Source organism: Ambystoma mexicanum, chromosome 10 (genome assembly GCF_040938575.1).
Source record: "Ambystoma mexicanum isolate Mex_15411 chromosome 10, UKY_AmexF1_1, whole genome shotgun sequence".
NCBI classification, from domain to species: Eukaryota; Metazoa; Chordata; class Amphibia; order Caudata; family Ambystomatidae; genus Ambystoma; species Ambystoma mexicanum.
The window spans coordinates 149,892,423-149,908,474 of record NC_090932.1 but is presented as its reverse complement, the minus strand read 5'-3'; the positions used below and the strand labels follow the sequence as shown (position 1 = coordinate 149,908,474).

Here is a 16,052-nt window from a genome sequence, read left to right as displayed (position 1 = left end):
AACGCACCATTGGCGGGATGCATTATCCCATCACGGCCGTAGCTGCGACGGGAGATGCGCCCACCATTAGGTCAGGAAAGCTGACAGAAGTGTCAGACAGCCACAGCGTCGCTGTAGCTGGCTGGCACTTCTGTCAGTCACTGTAATTTCCTCTGGTGACCCCTCGCGCAAGGGGGTCACCAGAGGATTTTACTGTGCCTTTGTTTCCCCAGGTCGCCGAGGTGTCTTTGACCCTCTGCAAAACTGGGGACTCCTCTACATATTTCAAGGTTTATAAAAGATGGCTTGAAAAGTGCACAATTCAAGCCATCTTTTATAAAGCTTTGCCGACGGACAAAGATGCCTCGGGCATAAATCGAGAGGCTTAAGACAGTCGTAACACTATTACGCACGTATTAACACCTCCATTCACGATCTGGGGAATTTCCATTGTTTTTGAAGTCGGAGAGAGGGGGCAGAGCAGGAGTTGCATTTCTGGGTTGCACACAAGCATGAGAATTCCGTGCTGCTGTGAATCCAATGACTTCCTATGGAAACCGCCTGCTTTTTGCACCAGAAACCATTGTAAACGCCACCTGGCATTCGTACATGGCAGGCAGCGTTTAAGTGTAAAGAGGCTTCCATCACCTCTGTACACTTCTCATTTTGCAAGTCGCAGTTCAAATGAAGATAATTGCCGGGAGGGCTGGGGGGAGCTGTTTGCACGCACAGTAGCAAAATAAGCTCCATTGTTTTGCTACTGCTCGATGTCCTCTTTGCGCAGCCAGAGTGTTGGTGGCCTTGAGATGAGAACACTATCCTGGCGAATTAAACATCACAGATACTCTCCTTTCACTTTCTAGTACGGTCATTTAAAGAAAATATATCGGGCTATTACAAGGAAGAGCTATACATACAATACAATCTGAGTAGAAACACTTACTCCACAGTCGCTGCATGCATGCACGTGTTTGGGCAGGACATTGGTAGTCCAGCGGTATTGGCTTCGGCCACAGAATGTCCTCCTCAATCTGACCTTGTACTTGGTCAAGTTCGATCCCTCCATGCAGGTCTATGCAAAAAGGACCAGCATACCCGTCCCTGGCACTTAAGGGGTTAAAGGAAGGCTGGTCGATGCCAGAAAATGTCACCAGCAGCCTGAATTCAACAATGTCCCCAATTCCTTTCAAATGTCCATTATTAGAGCCCCACTAGATTACCAATGTTCTTTTCCTTTTGTTTAATCGAACTCTGCCAATTTGCTTTAAAACACTTTTGCAGAAATCATCTAATAAGGACTGTTTGGCAAGTGATCGACCGGACAGGCAACAGTCGTATTATCTATCTATCGCAGTCACTTGGCAGGTGATTTCCGCCTTTGGCAATCCCAAATGTGTATTGAAAGATGGTAGTTTCCACTGGAAGCCAACAGCGCCACTTTGTGGTCACATTTGGAATTACTCATTAGAAGGTGCACTTTAGACACTGTTCTTCCCAAATGATGCTTATTAAATGTTCTCGGATTACTTTACACATTATATTATTAAAACCATTATTTATGAAGTGAGTAAAGTATATAATACAGCAGGTAGATAAAAGCTGGTAGAGTAAGGGAATTGATACAGCACAGTGTATTTGGCAAGTACTTAGCCGTTCTTTTGGAAAAGAGAGTGACACCAGATTTCAAGACTATGCATTTCATCATTGATGTAAGCCTGTGTTTCATATGTATTTTGATGTTGTTTTGGGATGTAAAAATCAAAACAAAAATACTTCAACTATTCAGTTGGAAATTGTGGTCCTTTTGAACACGCCCATTTTAAAAGTCATGGCATTTGTCAATTCCATTTTGACACCACCTTTTAAATTGCTTTAGAGGGTTGGTTATAGGAGTGATAGTTCCTTTAATTTGCAAATGACAGAACATATACTCACAAAATGAAGTGCTGCTTGCGCTCAATTTACTTTCGATAATCTGAGCGACAGTGGAGGAGATACTTGAATGTTGTTGATAATGCTATCAGTCAGTACGACTGTCAATACACGTTACTACCTTCAGTTTCAAAGTGTCAGGCAGAAATGGCATTGTAATGGACCTTGAGCGAGATTGTAAAGTGGTAATTGGAGAAAGGTTTATATAACCATTTACTTGGTGGTATTATGTTAAATTGACTAGAACAGTGTCAAATGTGGATTACAGATGTATTGGAATTCATTGCAAATGGTTAGATTTTGCCCTTGTTCTGTTCATTAGTAAAGAGGCAGAAAGGGCTTTTTCATATATTTCACTGAAATGTGATTCTTATTTATGCATTGTAAATGTATAAGTCCCCCGTCACTCTGTGGTCTTCACAGCTTTGTCACATTGAGATCAGGAGGTGCTGAGGGGATGGTGGTGTGGGGAACATGCAGGAACCCAAAGCTACGATAATATGCAGTGCAAGGTGCAGGTAGACAGAGCCAGAGTTAACGACAAAAGCAGGTACTCACATACAAAAGGGAGGCAGCAGAACAAGCCTATATAGGTTCATAAAAGCAGATAAATGCAACACGGAGAAGGGGAAGTTGCAGGATACAAAGCGACTGGCCTTGCAAGTCGACATGTCACGAATTATATTTTGTGCTGCAGGTGTACAACGATGAGTAAGGGTGAAAATGCTGACTCTGCCCACACACTTCTACATCTACAAACCAAGAGCTAACACAATCATTAGTTTATTTATCTGAATGTATAAAGTGCACAAAGAGGCCCAGGGGCATTGTGGGACTGTTACAGCAGTGCTTACTTAGTTACACAGAAAGTGACAGGAGCACCTGTCTGTGGTTCTTAGGCACATTACACCATAGCCAGACAGCAGGGCCGGTGCAAGGAATTTTGCCACACTAGGCAAACTGTCAGATTGGTGCCCCCCCATTACGATCTTTCCGGGTCCTCACCGTTCTCAACCAACCGTCTCCATTTTGTTACTGATTGCTGCAACCCATTACATTACCTTCACCTAACACATTGCTCACGTCTTCTGCTGTGTATGGATTCCAATGCACTTTCTTCACATTAAACTGCAAGAGCACTAGCATGTCACTGGTACACTGTATCCAAGCAGGCTGCCTGCCTTGTGAAGGCGGTTGGATGCAGTGGTGCGAGTTGGTAGCCGACGGTCGTTAAAAATGGTGATCTTGGAGGTATCGATGAGTGGATCAGTGAGGCAGCCATTCGAGGTCTAGCTGGGTCAAGCCCTGGTAGTAACCCCAGGCAAGGTCAGCCTGTGATTCTCCAGCATTTGGACTGGGTCCCAGCATCGAGCAGTGGTTTCGGGCCTAGCAAGAGATGGGCTCAGCTAGGGCACGATGCAGCGTTGAGCTGGTTCGAAGTGCAAGCAATCGTTCGTATTGGTGGATGAGCGCATAAGCCAGCGTCAGTGTTTTCCCTCTCATTAAAGGTGTGGTGACCCAGGGAGCTTCAGCTGGTCTGATCCTCCAGACATTGTGAGGCCCACTCAGACTCGAGGACAGGATGGTTCCATTCAGGGTCTGCTCTCCTAGCTTTGGGAAAGGCCTTGGTCCACAAGAAAAGTTCACCCCAATGTGCCTTGTGGGATGGTAGGGGGCAGATATCTCTTGAGCCTTGGACAGCTCGTTCTTCACCTTAGGCTGAGGGCTTTGGAAAGTATGACTTTCCAAAAGGAGGTCCAGTGGGTTCTTCTTAGGTGTAGTTCCAGAATGAATCTAATCTTTTAAACGCAAAAGCCTGCAGATGATTGGACTAAAGCTAGCCTGCCTTAGTAGCCCAATCACAGTACTTGAAAGAAGTTGACATTTCCATTCTGACATCACACCCAAAGTGCTATGCTCTACAAGAAGTGGAGGGGACAAGAAGGAGAGAGGGTGGCAGAAATAACCAAAATAGTGAAAGTCTTGTTCTACTGATCAGATTGTTCCTGACTACTGTAACTTGTGTGGCTGTCCCTGGGAGAGGGTGTTACCTGCCCTCACAAAGAGATCAAAGAAGAGGCCTGGCCATTCAGGTTCCTATCCTGTCATTTGACAGGTTCAAACCATCTGGCCTGAATACACCTCACCTTCCACAGCTGAGCTTGGCTCACAAGAGCTGAAACAGTTGTGATATCAAATTGTATGTGACTGTAATAATTATGAGACTACCATCCACCATATCCTAACTCAGGTGCAGCTTATATTTAAATATTATTCTGCAGTAGCAATTGATTGCTCTTTTAAAATAAATTATTTATCCATTCTGTGGCTGTTCTGATTTGATCATGTTTTGGCCCCAGCTGCACTATATAAGATTTGTGTATGTATTCATTTCTATTTATGTGCTGGTTTATTATGACTTTTGTACCTGTATTTGTGAAACATTTGCTGAATTAAAGTATTATGATGATGATGATAAGGAGTGGAACATGTGTTGGCCACATGTTCTCGCAGCAATGACGATATGCTAATGAGCACAACACTGATGAAAATAAGGCAATTTTGCATCAAAACGCCATTATTAAAAGCACCTAGCATGTTTTAAGTTTTATTATACGATGGCTACACCGCCGGGCCAAGCTTCACTAAGTGGCTGCAGAGATTCATTTAACGAAGAGGACAGGGATAGAGTGACACCACATGTATAAACCCGTAAGCGCTTTCATTCATTTACTCAGGTCAGGCAGCATTTACAGTGGATTCCTATCTCAACCACCCGAGGTTAGCAGGAGTAAAAGGCAGGTGTATTCCATCGGAATCCAAAACATTCCCACTAGCATCAGAATCAGACGGTGGTAGGCAAGAATCGGGAGTTAAATGGCGGAGCGGATGGGTTTGGCGAAGCAGTAATTCCACTCTGCGACCCGCTCCACCACACGAATGAATGGAAACCTACCGGAGTGTAAAAACCATGCCTACAGGTTTTACGGGAACGTTTTACACATGCTTTTTTCATTCCGCCCGTAGAAAATTAGCGCCAATGTCACTAAGGGAAGCCATTCACTGAAGTAAGCATTATTCACTTCTTGCACAAGTCATTGGACAAACTTCATCTGAAGACCTTAAACCAAAACTGGACATGTCCTAATGTATTGTTAATGTCATTATATTAACTGGATATCTATTATTGTGTGCATGTCATATAACGTAAAAGCCATGGTGCCCACTGTAGTGGGAACTTGCTCCTGCACCATCTTCTGGAAGAACACTACCTCTCTCCATATAGGTATTCCTCCTTATATGTTCCTTATTCTGGTAGCTGGTCCTCCTATGGCATCCAGTCATTCATTCCCACGCGAACCCTAGAAGAGGAACAAGAGACTTGCCTTCCTCTTCAGAACCTCCTCTGCCAGCCAGGTCCCTTGACACAACACCCTTGATGCTGTCACTCAGAGCAGGCACTTGCCCTACATGCAGATGCATAGGAAGCCTGGTCACCACCACGGTGGCTAGGGGGGCATAGTCTTTTGACCAGCACTATCCTCTTCTCCCCGAGGACTGTAGTTAGATCTGCATTTTACCACTCTCTGTATATTTTCCCGCTAAACTACTGCTAGTGTCTGCAATTCCTCATGGGTCTGTTATTGTTCAGCTTTCTGGCGCAGTAGAAAGCTGAAGCCCAACTACGTTTCGGCGGCTGATTAGGCTTCTGCTGGTCAATCATTGCTGGTCACTACTGAGCATAACCGCATTTTCACCACATTATGGATCTTGGAAATCTGCTTTGACCGTCAACAAGCAAGGGACTCAACACCCACTGGGACATCCTTGCTACTCTCTTCTCTTACTGATCATCTCAGTGGCAATCCACCATTAATGGTCTATGCTATTGGACCAGAAATGGTGCCCTTTCAGGGCTGCAACCACGTTTCAGACATCTCAAGCAATGTGTTTCGCACCTCATCATCTCTCTTTGTGGTGGCTCCACTCTCCAGTTGATAAACATATGCTCTTCCCTGCCTAACATTCCCCAAGCATCCTCCACTTGCTAAATCATTGTACTGAGTCAGAGAGGTGTTCTCAAACCAGTGTATCGACTACCCCGGCCACCATGTTATTATTCAATTCCTACCCATTTGCTCTTAACCTGGGATCCAATCAGTGATCTTATGAAGAGGAGGGACCTCTATTGCTACAGCCATCTGGCTGCCTCCCCTCAACTTTCATCTTAATTTCTCATTCCCATTGGGGTGGGTCTGCGTGTAATACCTCATATGTGGAGTGCTTCTCCTCATTCGGGAGCATCCAGTTGGGCACCTCATTATGCAGCTAAACCTATATTTTCCAATGTTTTCAACTTACCACCCACCCAATCAGCTTCCCGTAGATTTAGAATGAAGGGATCTGCTGATCTGCAGTGCATTGTGTTACTGTAAAGACACTGGGATTTCATGAATGAAGACCTGCTATTTTCAGGGCGCTTCTTGCTGCTCGTTCCCTCATTGGTCAATGCTCTGATTGCTTGGGCCAGCCTATGAATGTCACCCTTTCTTAACTGCTGCTGACACTGCGTGTGCCTCAGTATCCGCAGCTACTAGACGCGCTGCTGCCAAATCAAGGGTGATTCCTTACTTTTCGTGACATACCTTTGAGGTATTCTACACTTTGAGGCACGGTGCTCTGAAGAAGGCCGGACCCCACAGCGCCGACTGCCGCTACAGCCAAAACCTAAGTAAACCTAAAACACTCATGACCAAAAATTAGGTGACTTTGAAGAAATATTGTTTGGGGTATTACACACTGCATATCTTGCACTTTTTTGTTGCAATATGAGCATCATGGTAAAATGATATACTTTATGGAGCATCAGCTAATTGATCATGGGGTGCTTCTATTTATTGTATGTACCATTGTTTTGTTTTGTCTCTCAGTATATTGTACTGTTCATATAGTGCAGTGAGTGTTATCTTATGCCCATCTGTAATACCATCCTAGTTGATTTGAATTGCTGATAAGTTGTCTGTGGCAAATGCAAATCCATGTTGATTGTCTGCAAGCCATTTACATTCTCGAGTTCTTGGTAGCTTCCTGTATCACATTATCGCTCACTTCAGTCTCTTAATACACTCGTGGGTTGCACATGGTGCCCTAAGCAACCTTGTTTTCTATCATCTTCATGGGGGTGCCATCCTTACCTCAGCCACTCCTTCCTTCCTTCTGCACTCCCATTGTGAAGCCGCTGAGAGGTTTAAAAAGCAGGCACACTCTTCTGTACCCCATTGGCACCATGGCCAGGATTTACAAACAGGATGTCGCTTTCTTTGGCTTTTTAATTATTGGTGACTATGACATCATTCATAGAGACTCCCCAACAATTGTAACCATTAAATGTAAGACGTTTTGGTAAAGATCACCAGTGTCTCTTTCAAACTTTCACAAATGTTCATCAAAACAATAGCAAACTCATGATTCCACATCCTCTACTTATGCAGAGCTGTATAGTGCTTCATGAAAACATGCTCTCCTTATTGACCATGACCAACAGTGTTGCCCTAATCAGTTTTAGGGTAAGACACTCAACATTCTGTTTTCTCAAGGAATGCCATCTCACTTGATTTACCTCTCTAGGGTATTGGCGTTCAGGATCTGCATCCCACCTCTACTATCCACACAATATTGTAATTCCAAAGATATAGCCTGCAGGTCATTTCTGAAGGACATCCCATTAGACTCTTCTAGAATCTCTAGAATTTGCTTTTTAGAGGGCCGGTGGGATAGCTCAGGGGAAACACGTTTGTCTAGAGACTGGTCTCTGGTATTAAGTGTGTTCTAACAGATGAATTGATGAATTAATAAGAAGCCACTAAACTTGTAGGTGGAGTGTCATTCACCAATCTATACAATAGAAAGAACATATGATGCTAGAAACTGCATTCCCTAGTCAAGCACACTTTATCAAACCGAACATAAATGCCTGCTAGTGTTCTTCAGAAGTGCATACCTGCAGAATTGTACTGAACGGTCTTGAAAAAAAATTCTGTAACTAAAAATCCTAAATCCCTGATTGCACTCATGACGCAAATGATATGCCAAATGGCCTTGACTCTTCACTCAGACCCATAATCTCGCAGAACCCAAATTAAGTCCTCCCTACCACCCTAAACCACTTTTCACCATGATCACACATTCTTTTAATTCAGAAGTTAGATTTTCCAGATCAAACCAAAGGTGTTTCTAACATTGTTTGTTGGCAGCATCACAAACACATTGGCAGGCATCTTCTTCCTACTTCCATTCCTACTTAAAGAAATCTCTTCTGGAAATCTGATGCCAGCAAATGTTATCAAAGAAAGTGCCACCTCCTCTGCAGTCATATTTCTTAAAATATGTAATACTAATGTCAATGTACTTGCCCCGCATCAACGAAGTAGAGGACTCCAGTCCTATAGCAGCCCAGAAAGGAACACTCCATTATGAAAAATCTCCGGCCAGTCCCAACACCCTTTTTCCAAAGAAAGCAAATGACAAGGTTTTTCTATAACCACATCTTCAGCACATCAGTATAATACCAGGCACAGATGCATCGCTTCTATGGCAATCTTGTAGGTGTTGGATGGCGCATATTGTGGCTGAAGGCACAGCTTTGGTCCTAATTCGCCTTGCTCTCGTAGCCTTATTTGACATGCTTCATCTTGGGAATCTGCTTACTACTTTACATTTTCGAAGGTAAATCTTTCCTGGGCTGCTTGGCTTTCTTCTTTTTTTTTTTAGAAATATTTATAATGATTGAGTCCTCCTCGGCATTCCGCATCCCTCTGGAATGTGGGAAGCCCCCGAGACCGATCCTAGTTCTCAATCTATTCAATCGAAACTTCCACATGGATGTATGCTCTAGGGACCACATGTACTTCATCAAAAAGGTCACATGTAGGGTAAATACTATATGGGTGTTTTGGTCTCTAATCTTCCCAGTAGTGTGAATACCAGGTCACCCCATGTGAATGGCCAGATTCACCAAGTTCCTGCTAATCCCACCCTCACTGCCATTACTGTGGCCTATTAGTTCTGTATATATCTCAGCCCCATTTCCACCCAATTCTCTCCAGGTGGTTTGTTGTCATTGCATTGAGGTTTGTTCTGTGGGGTTTTCTATGCAGCGTACATTATTCAGCCAAATACACATACTGATAATAGCTCTTCGTATTATAACATAATCAGTTTAGTTTAGTTTAGTTTCTTGATTTATACCACGCGCCGAACCCTAAGGTAACTGGGCACCAGAGACTTAAAGCAAATGTTACATATTACATGCAAATATCAAAGTATACGAGAACAACAACAACAACGGTAAGTGCGAGTGACCGGGGTTACTTGAGGGTCACTGGTTAGGTAAATGTGCTGCTATACAGAGTTGCTGAGTGTTGCAAGATGAGATACAGTGAGCATAAGCAGGTAGAATAGTTTCATGCGAGTACATCAGACGTTAGAAACTTTTATCAACGAGCCAGGTCTTAACTTTGGCTCTAAAGGTCCAGAACGAGGGTTCCATTCTGAGGTTAAGGGGTACGGCATTCCACTGTTTGGCGGCTAAAACCAGGAAGCTTGATCCGCCGCTGGTGAGGCAGTGCGAATACATGGTTCTGGTTGGTCTAGTTGAGTGGTATTTGAGTGGTATTAGTAATCTATACACATGGTATTGAGGACTATGCAGCTATAATGCACTGACTCTTGGCAATATGTATTGCTTCTGGCATCTAGCGGCAGTCTGCCTGCTTTTGCTGATTGGTGCATTTTTTGTTTACCTTCCTGTGAATGTTAATTCTTCACCGATCTCATGAGCGGTTGGCATCTCACCATCCTCGCTTCCTCCACCCCCACTGCCGCCTCCACCGCCCGCTGAGCCGTTCATTTGTCCTGCTTCATTCACAGAAAAGTTGGACTTTCTGAAAAGGAACACAGGGTAATTAGATGCATGTTCACATGTTTGAGATAAGTCACATTGCTCAGCGCATATATAAAGAAGCTATATACAATGCATGAGTACCATATAAGGATATGAGTGAAGAGGCCTAGCCCTCTTTCCACTACAAAGTAAGGTTTGAAGCAAACGTGAACTTGGAAACATACTTAATTCCAATTGCAGTGTTGAAAAAAGATTTGGAACAGGAAAACAAAGAGATAATCATGTAGATGCGGTGAGTTTGCAACATCACACCAGACTCCCTGGACCTGGTTGACAGGGCACATGATCAAGCCACCCACATACTGTCAATAAAACCCGTGGGGCACACTAGAAGAAATGATATTGGTGTGGGGCTGCCCAGGGAGGAGATGTGCGGTGGAGGATAAGAAGAGGAAGGGGAAAATGGGGTGGACATTTTTTTTTGGGTACAGCGGGCCCACCGAGCAAAAGAATGAAGGACGCGATGAAAAAAAGAGCAAAAGATATTTGAATTCCGATATTTAGTGCCACTGTATTAAGAGTCACGAAAATGTGTCATGTATCTAGAAATTTTATGTTCGCTTGTGTGTTGGTTTTGTATATTATCGCTCTTCTCTAAAAGTAAGAAGGACTGCTGTGTCCTTTTGCTCTGTGTCGGGTACATTGACACGCTCTGTGCCGAGGGCCACATTGACACGCTCTGTGCCGAGGGCCACATTGCTGGCTGGCTTCACCCCGTGCAAGCCCCCCTCAGAATCAACCCATCTCTGCGGGCAAGATCTCCACAAGAATACATCTGCATGAAATGATAGGGCCTACCTAATTCTAATGAGCTTTGCCCACTTCAAGTAAGTTGGATCGAAGCAAATCACTCAAAGGAGCTAATAACCGCTGCCTACATGCTCCCTTGAGAAGCCGCCCGAGGATAACACTGAAGCCTCTGACTGACCTTCGGTGGTCCTAAATGTATGTATAAAAGGGGCCAGCTTTCTGAGAAGGCCCAGACTCCAGAGGACCAGAGGTCCAGCTTATGTTCCCATCCAAATCTTGCCTTTAATAACCCCTCCAATATTTGCGCTTATGGTGTTGACATGTATTAGGTGTACTTATATGTGACCAACACCCGCTCCACACCTGAGTGAATGTCTACTATGAAGACCTGCCGGATTAACTGCTGTGTTTGAGCACAGGCGGCCCTTTCAAGTTACCTGGTGTTTCAACTGCATGCCTTTCTTTGGTTCTCACCCTAAGTTACTAGGGGAATCCAGACGTGGACCCCTTACTCACTATTCTTAGAGAGGCACAGCTCTGCCCTCCTGATGAAGTCCAACCAGACCGAAACACGTGTCTGGGGTTGCTGTTGGTACTCTTGTTCAGGGGAGAACTGCCTAGCATTTTGTTGCTGGACTGCCCCAGGGCAGGACAAAGACTCATATGTTTTGGATATTTCTCCTCTGTGAAATATAGTGAGCTAAAGATTCTGGGTAAGTCTCTCATAACCAGGACTAATGTCTGGCAGAGGGACTCCCAGGACCCCCCTTGTTATTTTCTTTGAGACCGGAGCAGTGTTTAATATTTGAATGGTGCCTTCAAACTCCCCGACAAATTTCGCTGTACGCTGTAAATCAGGGTTAAACCTTGTTGTTGGCATTGCAGCCCACAATTCGCACACGTGTGCCAATTCATCCTTTATAATATCCTGGCTAATGCCCAGCAAATGCATGTGATCCTTGTAATGATAGTTCTATATTATTTGTTCTTTTGAAATAAAAATAGTCTGTTAGTGATAGCAAATGAATATTGATCTTCACATCTATAACATGTAATAAAGCAATTTGTGAGATTTACTTGGAAGTGCAAGACGTGTATTGTACTAATGAACGTTATTCCAATGCCCTGACAGTTAGCCTGTGATGCGGCAATCCTGCTCAACCAGGCTAGAAGGAGATGGTGACCAAGGGTGACCAAGGGTGCAATGTCTACATGATCAAAAAGGCCTCTTGGGCAACTGGGCTCAGCCAGGAGAAGCAGGTGTTCTCAGGGATAATCCTTCATTATAGTTTCCTGCTTCTCTCGGCCGGTCCACACAGGGTGATATGATTGGTTATTTATAAAGCACTTAATACCCAGAGGTTTCTAAGCGCAGACCCGGGGATTGAACCTGTGTTGCTCTGTGTCCTCTTGCTTCCAAGGTGAGGACGTTGCCCCTGAGCTATCCTCCCGAGACCTGTAGTCGGTGTGTCAGGTTGTAATCCCTCCCTTCTCAAACACCTCTGACCCACATGAGATCCTGGTTCAATCCCACACCCTAACCAAAGGGGACCCCCCTGAGCCACACATAAGAAACTGAAGACCTTCTTATAGCAGCAGTGCTCTTTGTTCTTTCCACCCCCCACTTTTGGATAACGAGAGGGAATTTAGCAAGCGTGGGCAATGCAAGCCCACTCTAGTGCCCGGATGCAGGCTTGGTGTCTTCATCCCAGACTCAGCGTGAATTGCACTCAGTGCCCCGTGCCAAGCTGGAATGGGCCTGTGCTGAACTGGAAGAGAGGAGGATAGGAGAAGACACGAGCAGAGCCGAGATGCAGTCAGTCCTGGGAGAAGCTTTGGCAGGTTTTTAGAGTCTTTGTGCCGAGCTGGGGGAGGCAGACACACTGAAATCTACCCCTTTGGATACAGGGACAGAACCCTAGACCTCGTCATGGAATAGGTTTCAATAGATTCCAGACTCCTGAATCCTTCTGCAGACTCTGCCTCTACTCTAGGGATCAAGCATGAGACTGTCCTCAGAAAGCAAGATACATTACCCCCCACCCCCTCACTGTAAGTGGTGAGTCTTCCTGATTAATATGACCTCTTAAGAGTCAATTGCAACATAATTGGCCTGTTCTGTCACCCGAACACATTTTATACTTCCTAGATGTCCTTCACAAAATCCAAAAGTGGTTCGAAATGATAGAGCTCCACATGTTATAAGAACACCAGATGTTTTGTTTTCGGCATCTTGGTTCTCAATGGGGAGCTTAAGGAGTGTCCGATCCGATTTAGCACCTCGTTGGCCGATTCCACATCTGATTTTGCAAACTCGAGGGGCTACGATGCTAACATCGATGGCTATGAGAGATGACTGTCTCTAATGGTTGGAGTTATGATTTTTTTGACAAATCATAGGATGTTTAGGGTACCAGTTTCAAATTTGTGTTTACTGAGTATTTTACTGATATTTATGTTTGCCCGCTCCAGTTTACTTTCTGTTTTGTTTTATGGTTTTTATTTCTATTTTACTATACTGGTTTTAAAATGATCCTATACTGGTTTCATAATCATCTTATACTGGTTTCATAATGATGTGAACTCTTGGTGAAGAGTTGGCGGTCTGATGTTATTCCGTGTTTTTTCTGCATTGCATGGCACTGAAGGGTTCCTCGATCGTCATAGCCAACAGAGAAATCAGTCTCAAAGCACTAACCTCTGTTATCCTAAATAACATCAACTGGTTTGAATCCTTTACAAGGTATTGGGCTTCTAAATAGGGAGTTTTTTAAAGTACCACTTTTTGATAATATACTCAAATGTAGTATAACCGAGTGAGAGACGGGGCGAGCGTGATGCTTGTATGCAGTATCAAGTACGCCTAAGTACGTATATCATACGCAATTACCCAAAACCGGTACAATCATGGGATTCCTGTCTGTGTGAGGGGAAGGGGTGTGGCATGTGGCATGGATGTGGATCCAGATCATATGATGGAAACACCAATGATGTGGTAGAAGCATCTGCCTAGTCATATCACAGCAATACAAGGACTGCGCGTGTGATGGCAATGCCTCGCGTATGGTAGGAACATGTCTGGCCATATCATGGGAATACATATAATGTAGAATCCTGGAGTGTGTTGGCAATGCATGGCATGCGAGCACATGAGCATTCAATGGTATGTCTACAGTACTATGCCAGTTGCTGCTTGGCATATGATGGCAAAGAGTGTCATTTGAGAACCTGAGCTAGTGATGCAAACCCTGCCATTTGGGTGTCAGTAGCATGCTAATGTGAAACTGCCAGGGCAATGGTAATGCTGAAATGTCAATTTCTGTCAGGCATGTAGAAACGTACATGTAATTATGTGCTTAACTGGAGCACTTCAAAACTGGTGGGAATTTTCAAACATGTATGGTAATTTGCGCATAATTGGGGCATGGTGAAACTGTCACTGCAATATTCGAGGGCAATGTCAAACTGAACTGGACATTTTAAAAGGGCAGTGAAGAGACTGTAGAAAGCTTTGCAGCTAAGTGTGCCTAACTGAGCCAATGATGAATCCAGACATCATGGACATTTTCTGTGGCAATGAAGAAACTGACATTGCAATGTGTGCTTAATTAGGGCAATGTGAAGCTGGCAGAATAATGTGCAAACTTGAATTGTAGTATGGAAACTGACATTGCAATGTGTGCTTAACTAGGGCAATGTGAAGGTAGCAGAATAATGTGCACAATTGAATAGCAGTGTGGAAACTGACATTGCAATGTGTGCTTAATTAGGGCAATGTGAAGCTGGCAGAATAATGTGCAAACTTGAATTGTAGTATGGAAACTGACATTGCAATGTGTGCTTAACTAGGGCAATGTGAAGCTGGCGGAATAATGTGCAAACTTGAATTGTAGTATGGAAACTGACATTGCAATGTGTGCTTAACTAGGGCAATGTGAAGGTAGCAGAATAATGTGCACAATTGAATAGCAGTGTGGAAACTGACATTGCAATGTGTGCTTAATTAGGGCAATTTGAAGCTAGCAGAATAATGTGCAAACTTGAACTGTGTGTGGAAACTGACATTGCAATCAATGTGTGCTTAACTGGGGCAATGTGAAGCTAGCAGAATAATTTGCACACTTGAATAGCAGTGTGGAAACTGACATTGCAATGTGTGCTTAATTAGGGCAATTTGAAGCTAGCAGAATAATGTGCAAACTTGAACTGTGTGTGGAAACGGACATTGCAATCAATGTGTGCTTAACTGGGGCAATGTGAAGCTAGCAGAATAATTTGCACACTTGAATAGCAGTGTGGAAACTGACATTACAATGTGTGCTTAATTAGGGCAATTTGAAGCTAGCAGAATAATGTGCAAACTTGAACTGTGTGTGGAAACGGACATTGCAATCAATGTGTGCTTAACTAGGGCAATGTGAAGCTAGCCGCATAATGTGCACAATTGAATAGTGGTGTGGATAGTGATAGGTTGGCACAGTTAGCAGAACTCTGGAACATATGGTTATTTTGAGCGATGCCTCTAGCAGACTGGCGAACTGAACACCATTTTAACAGCAACACCCTGGCATATTTGAGCACTTTTCAGATATATATTGAACGTGCCCTGGCATATGTTGACAGCACCTGGGCTTATAATAATTCAGATGGTATTTTATTTTTTTCCGCACAAAATGCAATGGAATATGAACTACCACATGAGCACAAATGTGTGTTGTTTGCCCTGACACAATTTTTAAATATGGTGTGCATTTTTTTTGGTATTGGTATACAATGTATGATTTATAGTTTCCTGTTATTAGTGTGGCACTTTTTCAGGCATTGCTTCAGTGTTGTGCCACAAATATGTGTCGGGTGTGCAGCCAATATTTGCACCACATTTTCTGGTGGTGTATTGTGTCAGGCCTAGCCTCTGGATGAAATGACACATCTCACGTGTTTCCCTTTAGAACTGACTGCAAATCCTTTCCCTGCAACACACATCATTGTACATCTCTCTGATGTGTAAATGATGCGAATTGAGAAGAAGATGGCTGAGTCCCAAAGAGGCGACTTGCACATTTAGGAAGATACATTCAGGGAGGTCCAGTAGGAGCCAATTCTCCCTGCAATTTTCGGACATGCATGCCCCGACACCTAGCTGCTCAATGACCCCAGCACCAACGCGGTTGGATGTCTGAACCTGACTGATGTCAACCACCCCTTTCCTGTCATGCTGGGAGCGCAATTTAGCATGACAGGCCTAACATGGCCTGATAGGATACATTGCAAAAAATCCTAAAAATGCATTTGTACGCCTGACTAAGGGGTATACATATATTGGTGGAAGTGACAACCAATTGCCCTTGCTGTCCAAAGTTAGAGGCAATTCTGTTCATTGTCTTGTGTCTGTTACAAAAAGGTGAGGATGACCGGCAGGGCATTTGCT

The 16,052-nt window shown here is 43.9% G+C and overlaps 1 protein-coding gene across 9 annotated transcripts in view; it reads right to left on the bottom strand.

Annotated features, from left to right (window-relative positions):
• Positions 1-16,052, bottom strand: part of SLC4A5 (solute carrier family 4 member 5) — an 802,545-nt gene that overhangs the window by 240,592 nt on the left and 545,901 nt on the right. For all 9 annotated transcript variants that reach the window (XM_069617635.1, XM_069617636.1, XM_069617640.1 and 6 more), the window contains one exon: positions 9,714-9,854. In XM_069617635.1, coding sequence (XP_069473736.1) covers positions 9,714-9,854 — 141 coding nt within the window. The remainder of the gene's footprint in view (positions 1-9,713; positions 9,855-16,052) is intronic.